The sequence below is a fragment of the Anolis sagrei genome, chromosome 8, assembly GCF_037176765.1.
Source record: "Anolis sagrei isolate rAnoSag1 chromosome 8, rAnoSag1.mat, whole genome shotgun sequence".
In the NCBI taxonomy this organism is placed as follows: domain Eukaryota; kingdom Metazoa; phylum Chordata; class Lepidosauria; order Squamata; family Dactyloidae; genus Anolis; species Anolis sagrei.
The window spans coordinates 3,834,891-3,847,746 of NC_090028.1; the positions used below are offsets into that span (position 1 = coordinate 3,834,891).

At 49.6% G+C, this 12,856-nt stretch overlaps 2 protein-coding genes across 5 annotated transcripts; both read left to right on the forward strand.

Annotated features, from left to right (window-relative positions):
• The first annotated feature begins 235 nt into the window (after positions 1–235).
• Positions 236–10,388, forward strand: CEBPA (CCAAT enhancer binding protein alpha). Of its 4 annotated transcripts, none has more exons than XM_067470965.1 (2): positions 236–2,325; positions 2,725–10,388. In XM_067470965.1, exon 2 carries the CDS (start codon positions 3,288–3,290, stop codon positions 4,179–4,181), a length of 894 nt encoding a protein of 297 aa, XP_067327066.1. In that variant the 5' UTR covers positions 236–2,325; positions 2,725–3,287; the 3' UTR covers positions 4,182–10,388. The 4 variants fall into 4 exon arrangements, with proteins under 4 accessions (XP_067327066.1, XP_067327067.1, XP_067327068.1 ...); XM_067470966.1 differs by having other exon boundaries at positions 236–2,136; positions 2,226–10,388; XM_067470967.1 differs by having other exon boundaries at positions 236–2,136; positions 2,596–10,388.
• Positions 10,389–10,480: 92 nt separating this feature from the next.
• On the forward strand, positions 10,481–12,140 carry LOC137097560 (uncharacterized). Its single transcript, XM_067470962.1, has 2 exons — positions 10,481–11,530; positions 11,572–12,140. The coding sequence occupies exons 1-2, from the start codon at positions 10,636–10,638 to the stop codon at positions 11,787–11,789; spliced, it is 1,113 nt and encodes a 370-aa protein (XP_067327063.1). The 5' UTR covers positions 10,481–10,635; the 3' UTR covers positions 11,790–12,140.
• Positions 12,141–12,856: the final 716 nt, after the last annotated feature.

Below are 12,856 nucleotides of genomic sequence, written 5' to 3' on the forward strand. Positions count from 1 at the left end.
TCCACAATATCTGCTTTGAACTGGATTATCTGAGTCCACACTGCCATATAACCCAGTTCAAGTCAGATAATGTGGGATTTTATACAGCTGTGTAGAAGGGGCCGGAGAAAGAAAGAGTGAGAGAGAAAGAGGGAGGGAAGAGGGAGGGGAGGAGGGCGGCCCAAGGTCTGTCCCCGGCGGGGGCGGCGTCGGGGGCGAGGCCGGCCCCTTTGGATAAAAGGAAGGAAAGAAAGAAGGAAGGAAGTGTGGAGAAGGAGAGCGAGAAGGAAAGAGTTCTCCTCTGCTCTCCCGGCGGAGGAAAGGAAGGGAGAGAAGAAAGGAAGAAAGAAGGAGGAGAGGGAGACCCAAGCACCTCTTGCTCTCCTTCTAAGCTCTCCTTGCTCTCCTCCAAAAGCTTCGGCGGAAGGAAGGAAGGAAGGAAGGAAGGAAGGAAGGAAGGAAGGAAGGAAGGAGGAAAAGGAGAAGAGGACGGAGACCCAAGTCCTGAAACTCTCCTTGCTCTCCTTCAAAGCTTCCAGGAAAGAAAGAAAGAGAGAGAAGGAAGAGGTCTATCCAGGAGAGGCAGACCCAAGTCCTGAAGCTTCCCTTGCTCTTCTCCAAAGCTTCGACGGAAAGAAGGGAAAAAAAGAAGAGAAGGAGGGAGAGAGAACTCCCGAAGGTCCCGTTGCTTTCCTTCAAAAGCTTCGCCGGAAGGAAGGAAGGAAAGGAAGAAAGTAAGAGGAGCAGAAGGAAGAGAAGAGGGAGATCCAAGTCTTGAAGCTCCCCTTGCTGTCCTTCAAAAGCTTCGTCGGAAGGAAAGCAAGTAAGAGGAGGAGGAGACGGAAGAGGAGACGGAGACAAGCCCTTAAACTCTCTTTGCTCTCCTTCAAAGGCTTCGACGGAAGGAAAGAAAGGAAGAAGAGAAGGAGGAAGGCGATTCAGGAGAGGGAGAGACAAGTCCCGAAGCACCCCTTGCTGTTCTTTAAAGGCTTCGGCGAAAGGAAGGAAGGAAAGGAAGAAAGTAAGAGGAGAAGGAAGAGAAGGGGGAGACCCAAGTCCTGAAGCTCCCCTTGCTCTCTTCCAAAGCTTCGACAGAAGGAAAGAAAGAAAGAAGAGAAGGAGGAAGGCGATCCAGGAAAGGGAGAGATAAGTCCGGAAGCTCCTCTTACTCTCCTCCTTCAGAGCCTGAGCAGAAGGACGAGAAGAGTAGAAGAGAAAGCGAAGAGGGAGACCCAAGTCCTGAAGGTCCCCTTGCTGCCCTTCAAAAGCTTCGAAGTAGGGAAGAAAGGAGGAGGAAGACTGTTCAGAAGAGGGAGAGCCGAGTCCTGAAGCTCCTCTTGCTGTTCTTCAAAGGCTTCGGAGGAAGGAAGGAAGGAAGGAAAGAAGAGAAGGAATAGAAGAGGGAGAGCCGAGTCCTGAAGCTCCCCTTGCTGTCCTTCAAAAGCTTCTCCGGAAGGAAGGAAGGAAGGAAGGAAGGAAGGAAGGAAGGAAGAGAAGAGGGAAAGCCGAGTCCTGAAGCTCCCTTTGCTGCCCTTCAAAAGCAAGGTAGAAAGGAGGAGGAAGGCGGTTCAGAAGAGGGAGAGAGAAGTCCTGAAGCTCCTCTTGCTGTTCTTCAAAGGCTTGGGAGGAAGGAAGGAAGTAAGAGGAGAAGGAAGAGAAGAGGGAGACCCACGTCCTGAAGGTCCCCTTGCTCCCCTTCAAAAGCTTCGAGGCAAGGAAGAAAGGAGGAAGAAGGCGGTTACGAAGAGGGAGAGAGAAGCCCTGAAGCTCCCCTCGCTCTCCTCCTTCAGAGCCTGAGTAGAAGAAGAGAAGAGGGAGAGCCAAGTCCTGAAGCTCCCTTTGCTGCCCTTCTAAAGGCAAGGAAGAAAGGAGGAGGAAGGTGATTCAGAAGAGGGAGACACAAGTCCTGAAGCTCCCCTCGCTCTCCTCTTTCCGAGACTGAGCAGAATAGAAGAGGAAGAGAAGAGGGAGACCCAAGTCCTGAAGCTCCCTTTGCTGCCCTTCTAAAGCTTCGAGGCAAGGAAGAAAGGAGGAGGAAGGCGGTTCAGGAGAGGGGAGAGAAGTCCCGAAGCTCCCCTCGCTCTCCTCCTTCCGAGCCTGAGCAGAAGGACGAGAAGAGTAGAAGAGAAAGCGAAGAGGGAGACCCAAGTCCTGAAGGTCCCCTTGCTGTCCTTCAAAAGCTTCTCCGGAAGGAAGGAAGAAAGGAAGAGGAGAAGGGAGAGAAGAGGGAAAGCCGAGTCCTGAAGCTCCCTTTGCTGCCCTTCAAAAGCAAGGTAGAAAGGAGGAGGAAGGCGGTTCAGAAGAGGGAGAGAGAAGTCCTGAAGCTCCTCTTGCTGTTCTTCAAAGGCTTGGGAGGAAGGAAGGAAGTAAGAGGAGAAGGAAGAGAAGAGGGAGACCCACGTCCTGAAGGTCCCCTTGCTCCCCTTCAAAAGCTTCGAGGCAAGGAAGAAAGGAGGAAGAAGGCGGTTACGAAGAGGGAGAGAGAAGCCCTGAAGCTCCTCTTGCTCTCCTCCTTCAGAGCCTGAGCAGAAGGAAGTCCTGAAGCTCCTCTTGCTGTTCTTCAAAGGAAGGAAGGAAGAGGAGAAGGAAGAGAAGAGGGAGACCCAAGCCCTGAAGCTCCCTTTGCTGCCCTTCAAAAGCAAGGAAGAAAGGAAGAGGAAAGCGGTTCAGGAGAGGGAGAGATAAGTCTTGAAGCTCCCCTCGCTGTTCTTTAAAGGCTTCGGAGGAAGGAAGGAAGGAAGGAAGGAAGGAAGGAAGGAAGGAAGAGGAGAAGGAAGAGAAGAGGGAGATCCAAGTCCTGAAGCTCCCTTTGCTGTCCTTCAAAAGCAAGAAGTATAGGAGGAGGAAGGAGGCTCAGAAGAGGGAGATATAAGTTCTGAAACTCCTCTTGCTGTTTTTCAAAGGCTTCGGAGGAAGGAAAGAAGGAAGGGGAGAAGGAAGAGAAGAGGGAGACCCAAGTCCTGAAGCTCCCTTTGGTGCCCTTCAAAAGCAAGGAAGAAAGGAGGAGGAAGGCCATTCAGAAGAGGGCGAGAGGAGTCCTCAAGCTCCCCTCGCTCTCCTCCTTCAAAGCCTGAGCAGAAGGAGGAGAAGAGTAGAAGAAGAAGCGAAGAGGGAGACCCAAGTCCTGAAGCTCCCTTTGCTGCCCTTCAAAAGCAAGGAAGAAAGGAGGAAGAAGGCAGTTCAGAAGAGGGAGAGAGAAGTCCTGAAGCTCCTCTTGCTCTCCTCCTTCAGAGCCTGAGCAGAAGGAGGAGAAGAGCAGAAGAAGAGTAGGCGAGGAGAGGGCGATGCGTGGCTGCTCTTAGCGCCCCATGGAGCGCCTTCCGGGGCCCTTCTTCGAGGCGGAGGCGCCTCTGCCTTCCCTTCTTCCCCAGGGGCATCCCCCCTCCTTCTTGCACCCGCTGCCCGCTCCCTGTGGCGCCCATTCTTCCTCCTCGTGCTTGTCGGGGGAGCCTGTCCTGGGGGGCGAGATCTGCGAGCACGAGACCTCCATCGACTTGAGCGCCTACCTGGACCCGGGCGCCTTCCACGACGAGTTCCTGGCCGAGCTTTTCCAGCAGCAGAGGGCAGGGCAGGCGACCCAGCCCACCCCCATGCCGGGGCCCCACGCCTCCTACGGCGGGCTCTACGCCGAGAAAGGGGGCTTCCACGCGGGGTACGCCATGCCGGCGGTGAGGGTCAAGCAAGAACCCCACGAGGAAGAGGAAGAAGAAGAGGAAGAAGAGGAGGAAGCGGCCTCCTTGGCCCCTCTCTACTCGCAAGCCGCCCGCTGCGCCCAGACCACCGTCCTGCTCTTGCAGCAACCCACGCCGCCCCCCACGCCGGCCCCCAGCCCGCTCCTCCACCACCACCCCCACCCCCACCACCACTCTCAAGCCCATCATCCGCAGCTGCTCCAGCCCCCTCCTCCGCCTCCCCCGCCGCCCCCTCCCCCTCTGAAGCCCGGGAGCAAGAAGGCGCTGGACAAGGGGAGCCGCGAGTACCGCCTGCGCCGAGAGCGCAACAACGTGGCGGTGCGGAAGAGCCGCGACAAAGCCAAGCTGCGCAACGCCGAGACCCAGCAGAAGGTGCTCGAGCTCAGCGGGGACAACGAGAGGCTCCGGAAGAGGGTCGAGCAGCTGGGCAGGGAGCTCCACGCCCTCCGGGGGCTCCTCCGACACCTCCCCGAGGGACAGCTCCTCAAGGCCATGGGCGCACACGCATGAGACCCCCCCCCCCCCCAAGGCACGCACGGGGGCTCCTCCACTGGGACTCCCCACCGGCTGGACTGGGAGACTGCACTGCAGGGACTGGGGCTGCTCAGGCAAGAGACTGGGACTCCAAACTGGGCACACTGGGAGCCCAGAGTGCAGAGACTGGGACTTATTGGACAGGAGACTGGGATTTCCGAACTGGGAGACTGGGGTTTCTGAACTATGAGACTGGGACTCCCAACTGGGCAGACTGGAGCCCATAGTGCAGAGACTGGGGCTTCTGAACTGGGCAGACTGGGAGCCTGGAGTGCAGAGACTGGGGCTGCTCAGATGGGAGACTGGGACTTCTGAACTGCTCTGAGAAACTGAGACTCTTCACTGGGTGGACTGGCAGCCCACTGGGAGCCTGGATTGCAGAGACCAGGGCTTCTCCAGCAGGAGACTGGAAGGTTGAGACTCTCCACTGGGCAGACTGGGAGCTCAGAATGCAGGTACTGGGGCTTCTCCAGCAGGAGACTGGGACTTCTGAACTGGGAGACTGGGACTCAACAGGCTGGACTTGGAGCCTGCATTGCAGAGACTGGGGCTTCTGAATTGGGCAGACTGGGAGCCTGGATTGCAGAGACTGGGGCTTCTCCAGCAGGAGACTGGAACTTCTCAACTGAGAGATTGAGACTCTCGACTGGGCAGACTGGGAGCCTGGAGTGCAGGGACTGGGGCTTCTCAGGCAAGAGACTTGGACTTCTCAACGGGGAGACTGGGACTCTCAACTGGGCAGACTGGGGGCCCAGAGTGCAGGTACTGGGACGTATTGGACAGGAGACTGGGGTTTCTGAACTAGGAGACTGGGACTCCCAACTGGGCAGACTGAGACTCTCAACTAGGCAGACTGGAACCCGTAATGCAGAGATTGGGGCTTCTGAACTGGGCAAACTGGGAGCCTGGATTGCAGAGACTGGGGCTTCTCCAGCAGGAGACTGGGACTTCTGAACTGGGAGGTTGAGACTCTCCACTGGGCAGACTGGGAGCCTGGAGTGCAGAGACTAGGGCTGCTCAGGCAGGAGACTGGGACTTCTGAACTGGTAGATTGAGACTCTCCACTGGGTCCACTGGGAGCTCAGAGTGCAGGGACTGGGGCTTCCCAAGCAGGAGGCTGGGACTTCTCATTAGGAGATTAGGACTCTCAACTGGGGGCCTGGAGTGCAGGGACTAGGGCTTCTCAGGCAGGAGACTGGGTCTCCAGTGTGGGGAGACTGGGGCTTCTGAACTGGGTAAACTAGGAGCCTGGAATGCAAAGACTGGGGCTGCTCAGGCAGGAGGATGGGACTTCTCAACTGGGCAGACTGGCAGCCCTGAGTAGAGACTGGGGCTTCTCATGCAGGAGACTGGGACTTCTGAATCGGGAGATTGGGGTGCTCCACTGGGCATACTGGGGGCCTGGAGTGCAGGGACTAGGGCTTCTCGGGCAGGAGACTGGGACTTCTGAACTGGGAGACTGGGACTCTCAACAGGCTGGACTGGGAGCCTGGAGAGCAGAGACTAGGGCTGCTCAGACAGGACACTGGGACACTGGAGTGGAGAGACTGGGGCTTCTGAACTGGGAAGACTGGATTGCAAAGACTGAGGTTTCTCAGGCAGGAGTCTAAGACTTTTTAACTGGGAGGCTGGGACTCTTAACTGGGCAAACTGGGAGGCCAGAGTGCAGAGACTTGAGAACTGAAAGCAGGCCAACCAGGACTCCCCAGTGAGAAGACTGGGGCTCCTAAACTGGAAGTGCCACCCCCAACACCCAGGCTGGGACCTCCAAGTCACTGGGACTGTCAGCTGCAGAGACTGGGAATTCTAAGCCAAGAGACCTGGACAGTGGAGGGTCTGGGGCTTCTCAAGGGGGAGACTGGGGCTCTCCCCTCTCCCATGCAGTCAGACTGAGACCTCTAAGTCAGGGGCTGGGCCTCTCCACTGGGGAGGATGGGACCTCCAAGCCAGGTCTGTGGGGCGAGCGGGTTGTCCTTTAGGGGCCTCACTGGAGGCAAGGCCTGGCTCGGTGGACTTCTCCAAGGGGCCCCTTCATTGTCCAACGAATGCACTTTGACCAACTTTCATGGCTTGTTGCTACGGGATCCTGGGAGCTGTCGTTTTGCAAAATCTTGCCTGCCAAAGAGCCTCCAGAAAGTGCAACTCCCAGGATTGCATCGCATTGCAAACTGCATTCGCTCTACATTGAACGTGCACCCACAATCTTTGGCTGAAACTCTAGATGAAGCATAGGCAAACTTGGGCACTCCTTCCAGGTATTTTGAACTTCAACTCCCACAATTCCCAACAGCCTCAGGCCCTTTCCTTTCCCCCCTCTGCCGCTTAAGGTGAGTGCTGGGCCCATAACCAATGTTAGGTGCTGTTGCTTATGCAGAATGCAAGGAAGCTTCCTCTACAGTTGGCATAGGCAAACTTGGGACCTCCTTCCAGGTATTTTGGACTTCAACTCCCATCATTCCTAACAGCTGTTGGAGCTCAGCTTGTGACTGTGTTTCAGGATCGGGGTGTCAATGAGGTTTGAGATGAGTTTCAAAATGGCAATGGTTTGGTCAGTGATATTGATGCATAAAATGATCAGGAGATCCCTGTAGTTTCCCAGGTGAATGTCCCTAAGGCAGTGTTTCTCAACCTGGGGGTCGGGACCCCTGGGGGGGGGGGTCACAAAGGGGTGTCGAGAGGGGTTGCCAAAGACCATCAGAAAACACAGTATTTTATGTTGGTCATGAAAGTTCTGTGTGGGAAGTTTGGCCCAATTCTATCATTGTTGGGGTTCAGAACCCTCCTTGATTGTAGGTGAACTATAAATCCCAGCATGTCAAAGTCTATTTCCCCAAACCCCATCAGTGTCCACATTTGGGCATATTGAGTATCCGTGCCAAGTTTGGTCCAGATCCATCATTGTTTGAGCCCACAGTGCTCTCTGGACATAGGTGAACTACAACTCCCATACTCAAGGTCAATGCCCATCAAACCCAGTATTTTCTGTAGGTCATGGGAGTTCTGTGTGCCAACTTTGGTTCAATTCCATTGTTGGTGGAGTTCAGAATGCTCTTTGTTTGCGGGTAAACTGTAAATCCCAGCAACTACAACTCCCAAATGACAAAATCAATCCAAATTTGTGCCAAATTTGCTCCAGTGAATGAAAATACATCCTGCAGATCGTTATTTACATGGTGATTCATAATGTTAGGGTTATGATTGGGGGTCACCACAACATAAGGAACTGTATTAAGGGGTCACGGCATTAGGAAGGTTGAGAACCACTGCCCTAAGGGGTGTGGGGATGATAGTGTGCTTGAATTGTTCCCAGAGGTTTCCCATGAGAGAGAACAGAAAGTTAGCTCAGCACCTGCAGAAATTAATGAGCAGGTAGATAACGAGCCAAGAGATAGGTGATAAGAGATTAGTCAAAACAGGAGGGCTGAAAAGTGGCTTTGCCGATCTGCCCGGCTTCGATAAAAACAATAACAAAGCCTCAACTAAAGAGAAACCAGTTTCTGACCGCTAGTGACCTAGCTAACAAGGGGATAAAAGTCTCAAGTTTGGGATGTGTAGTCAGATGAAGCATTGTTTAGAATCACGCCAAGTTCTCATCCTTGTTTTTATGGAAACCTTGCTTTGAAGTTTCATGCTAAGATATTTCTTGTTCATGGTTTTGGATTCCTGGATTTCATGATTGTTTCCCCAAGCCTTGGATCAATGTATTCCTGATTTTTGGATTGTATTGGCGATGTGTGGATTTTGCTTTTATGGACGTTGCTGAACTCTACCTTGGACTAATTTGCTTCTGCTTATCTTCTTACCTAATTGGATTAACCTATTCCTTTTAAGTGCTTTTTACTTTGCTGTGTATTGGAGAGGTGTGGATTTTGCTTTTATGGACGTTGCTGAACTCTACCTTGGACTAATTTTTTCCTGCATATCTTCTTACTTAATTGGATTTACCTATACCTTTTAAGTGCTTTTACTTTGCTGTGTATTGGAGATGTGTGGATTTTGCTTTTATGGACGTTGCTCAACTCTACCTTAGACTAATTTGCTCCTGCTTATCTTCTTACCTAATTGGATTTACCTATTCCTTTTAAGTGCTTTTTTACTTTGCTGTGTATTGGGGAGGTGTGGATTTTGCTTTTATGGACGTTGCTCAACTCTACCTTGGACTAATTTTTTCCTGCTTATCTTCTTACTTAATTGGATTTACCTATACCTTTTAAGTGCTTTTAATTTGCTGTGTATTGGAGATGTGTGGATTTTGCTTTTATGGACGTTGCTCAACTCTACCTTGGACTAATTTTTTCCTGCTTATCTTCTTACTTAATTGGATTTACCTATACCTTTTAAGTGCTTTTAATTTGCTGTGTATTGGAGATGTGTGGATTTTGCTTTTATGGACGTTGCTCAACTCTACCTTGGACTAATTTTTTCCTGCTTATCTTCTTACTTAATTGGATTTACCTATACCTTTTAAGTGCTTTTAATTTGCTGTGTATTGGAGATGTGTGGATTTTGCTTTTATGGACGTTGCTCAACTCTACCTTGGACTAATTTTTTCCTGCTTATCTTCTTACTTAATTGGATTTACCTATACCTTTTAAGTGCTTTTAATTTGCTGTGTATTGGAGATGTGTGGATTTTGCTTTTATGGACGTTGCTCAACTCTACCTTGGACTAATTTGTTCCTGCTTATCTTCTTACCTAATTGGATTTACCTATACCTTTTAAGTGCTTTTTTACTTTGCTGCTTTTTACTTATCTTCAGTAAAAAGACTGTTGTTTTCTTATTCAACGTGTGGTGTTTAAAGTCAGAGGGTTATTCCTGTTCTGGAGTGCAACAACAGGAAGTTTCCTTGCACTCCACACAGGAAACAGCACCTAACATTGGTTATGGGCCCAGGACTCAGCTTAAGCGATTGAGAGGGAAACAGAAGGGGGCTGAGGCTGTTAGGAATTGTGGAAGTCCAAAACATCTGGAAGGCCCAAGTTGGCCCATGCCTGCTCAGATAGATAGATAGATAGATAGATAGATAGATAAGCTTTGGATAGTATAGGGAAGGGCCAACTCCCGGTGGCATTTCCTTTGCTGTCTGTGTCCCTGTTGGGAATAGGACGTGGAAACAAATATTTGTAGGGGAAACTTCAGTGGAGACCCCTTTCTCCCCTGATTATAACTCCTCCAGCAATTGATTGTCTCAGCCCAATTTGTAAGTTGGAAGTTTGTAACCCGGGGACGGCTTGCGATCTCTCCTTCCGACTCAAAGCTCCAGTCGGCAACCACAACATGGGCTTCAGTAGCCAAGGACCAAGTGATTTGGGGATGCAGGTACAGCCTACCTACTCTTTCTTGGTCACATAACGTGCCTTCCTGCCTGGTTTGTGCCCTCCGTACTGTGAAAGCTACACTTCAGACTCTGTTTACTCCTTTGTTGTTGTTGTCGTCATAATTATTCCGCTATGTAACACCCTTTTTGTTCCTGGGTTATCAATGTTGTTTTCCTAATTGGTCCTATGATAATTAAAAGAAAACATGGGGAAAGTTGATTAAACTGCCCAAACTTTGCAATATGTTGTTGAAGGCTTTCATGGCTGGAATCACTGGGTTGCTGTGCATGTTTTGGATGGTCTGGCCATGTTCCAGACCAGAAGCATTCTCTCCTGACATTTCGCCTCCATCTATGGCAGGCATCCTCAGAGGCTCATGCCCCTTCCTTTTCCCCCTCAGCCGCTTAAGTGGCTGAGGGGGAAAAGGAAGGGGCCTGAGCCTCAAAGGGTGCCTGCCATAGATGGAGGCGAAACGTCAGGAGAAAATGCTTCTGGTCTGGAACATGGCCAGGCAACCAGAAAAAGGCACAGCAAACCATTTTGCAATAGTTTTCCAATGAGTATCTCTCTCATCATCAAGTCTTGTCACAAAAAATGAAGTTTTTGGAGTTGAAAAACTAAGTTTCTCTACCAATTCTTGCACAAAAAAATGAAGTTTTTGGAGTTGAAAAACTAATTTTCAAAGTAAGAATCTTACAATTAAACAGGAAATAACATTTTCAAACCAGGAACAGAACTGTTTTTCAATTTTGTTATTGTTATTATTATTCTATTGTGTCGCTCACAACCTTGCCAAACTCCTCTCCCCAAATTTTGGATGTTCTCAGGACCCCTTGCTTTGAAAAATAAATACATTTATATATATATATCTACTACTGCTGTTTTTTCTTGTCCAAAAGCCTTACTGCGTCATTGGGTAAGCAATACTGTAGCCCTCGGTTCCATTCTCTCCCCAGATTGACTGTTAATAAAATGTGAATTATCTCTCCTGGAAAGTTCAAAACACAGCAATTAAGATACTTAAAATAAATACCAGGCACACCTAGAGGGTGCAATAGTTTAAAAGAAAAACAAAACAGGCTTCTTGACACTATTTTGCCTTTTCAAACTGATGGAGAGACCTGTATTTTGTCTAGGATTGCCACTTTATAGACCAGGTATGGGCAAATCCAGGCCTGGGGGCTGGATGCGGTCCCTGGGGCTCCTTTCTCAGGCCCTCCTCTCTCTCACCATCCCTTCTTTCCTTCTTTGCTTCCTTCCTTCCCTCCCTCTCTCCCTCCTTTCACTTCCACGCTTTCATCCTTCCTTCCTTCTCTCTCTCTCTTTCTTTCCTTCCCTCCCCTTTGTCTTCTCTCCCTCCACTCTCTTCCTTCCATCTTTCCCTTCCCTCCTTCTCTCTTTCCTTCCTTCCCTCTCTCCTTCCTTCCCTTCCACTCTTTCATCCTTCCTTCCCACTTTCTTCCCTCCTTCCCTCTCTCTTTCCCCTTCCTTTCTTCCTTTCCTTTCTTCCCTCTTTCCTCCCTCCTTCCCTCTCTCTCTTTCTCCTTCCTTCCTTCCCTTTTGTCTTCTCCCCCTCCACTCTCTTCCTTCCTTCCTCCTCTTTTTCCTTCTGTCCCTTCCATTCTTTTGTCCTTCCTTCCCACTTTCCTCCCTCCTTCTCCCCGTTCTCTTTCTCCTTCCTTTCTCCTTTCCTTCCTTCCCTTTTGCCTTTCCTTCCTTCCGTCTTTCCTTCCTCCTTTCCTCTCTCTCTTTCTCCTTCCTTCCCTCCCTTTTGTCTTCTCTCCCTCCACACTCTTCCTTCCTTCCTTCTCTCTTTCCTTCCTTCCTTCCCTTCCACCCTTTCGGCCTTCCCTCCCACTTTCCTCCCTCCTTCCCTCTCTCTTTTTCTCCTTCTTTTCTTCCTTTCCTTCCTTCCCTCTTTCCTCCCTCCTTCCCTCTCTCTCTCTTTCTCCTTCCTTCCCTCCCTTTTGTGTTCTCTCCCTCCACTCTCTTCCTTTCTTCCATCTTTTCCTTCCTTCCTTCTCTCTTTCCTTCACTCCCTCCTTCCTTCCCTTCCACCCTTTCGTCCTTCCTTCCCTCTTTCCTCCCTCTTTCCCTCTCTCTCTTTCTCCTTCATCCTTCCTTCTTTCCTTTCCTTCCTTTCCTTTTGTCTTTCCTTCCTTCTCTCTTTCCTCCCTCCCTCCATTTCCTTTCACCCTTCCTTCCTTCCATCCTTCTCTACCTCCCTGCCTCGCTTCTCTTTTTCCTTCCTCCTTAAGCGGCTGAGGATGAAAAGAAAAGAGCCCAAAGCTGCTAGGAATTGTGGAAGTTGAAGTCCAAAACACCCGGAGGGAAGGCCCAAGTTTGCCCAGGCCTGATCTACTGAGTGGCTGTGCTTCAAAAATGCCAGAATTGCAATGTTTTGCTGCTCTTCCCGACCTTCTTAAGTCCCTTCAGCACTTTCAAACCAGCCGGTGCTTCTCTTGATAAGAAACAGCGCCAACACATCACCAAAGTGCCAATTCCGTACACTCAGCAATATGTGTTTTCCTATATATAGATGCTGTATTTTTGGACAGAACTTTCAGTATCTTTGTTAAAAGTTTGTAATAAAATGTAAATAACCTGCCATCATCATCCTCTTGGTTTTTTCTTTTCTTTCATCCTATGGAGACTTTCCTAGGAAACGATCAACAAGAATGATAGACAGTTGTCTCAATGGGATATAGCTGATCAGGACATGGGGAGATACACAATAATTGCCTTGGAACTAATTGCATTGGGCAGCTCAAAAGGGACTCGATATGCCTTTGATTTCTTTGCTACGTGGTTGTGCATATTTACACGGATGTAAAATATCTATATAAATAAAAAGGTAATGTTCGTTTGTGGGACTAACATAACTCAAAAACCACTGGACGAATTGACACCAAATTTGGACACAATGCACCTATCAGGCCAATGAGTGACAATCATCCCTGAAACACACAAAAACCCCAGCAGAATGGACTTAAAACCCCCCAAAATAAACTATATATACATATATATACACACTCATATACACATGCACACATACATACATACATACAGACACACACATATACAGAATTAAACCGCATTGAGTCGCCTGTTAAGGGCTGAAAAATGCGGTATAGAAATAAAGCAAATAAATATAAATAAATAATTACACACAAATATACGCATACATATACACATGTACACATACATATATACACAAGTGCACACATATACACAGTATACATATACACATATAAACAGAGATGCACAAATATATACACACATGCACACATATATCTATCTATCTATCTATCTATCTATTTATGCAAACACAC

What these genes read in the sequence shown, in the direction of transcription:
- CEBPA (XM_067470965.1), top strand. Translation starts at nt 3,288, where the DNA reads ATGGAGCGCCTTCCGGGGCCCTTCTTCGAGGCGGAGGCGCCTCTGCCT.
- LOC137097560 (XM_067470962.1), top strand. Translation starts at nt 10,636, where the DNA reads ATGGAGAGACCTGTATTTTGTCTAGGATTGCCACTTTATAGACCAGGT. An exon ending in TCTCTTCCTTTCTTCCATCT is followed by an intron (nt 11,531 to 11,571) that starts TTTCCTTCCTTC and finishes CTCCCTCCTTCC; the next exon opens with TTCCCTTCCACCCTTTCGTC.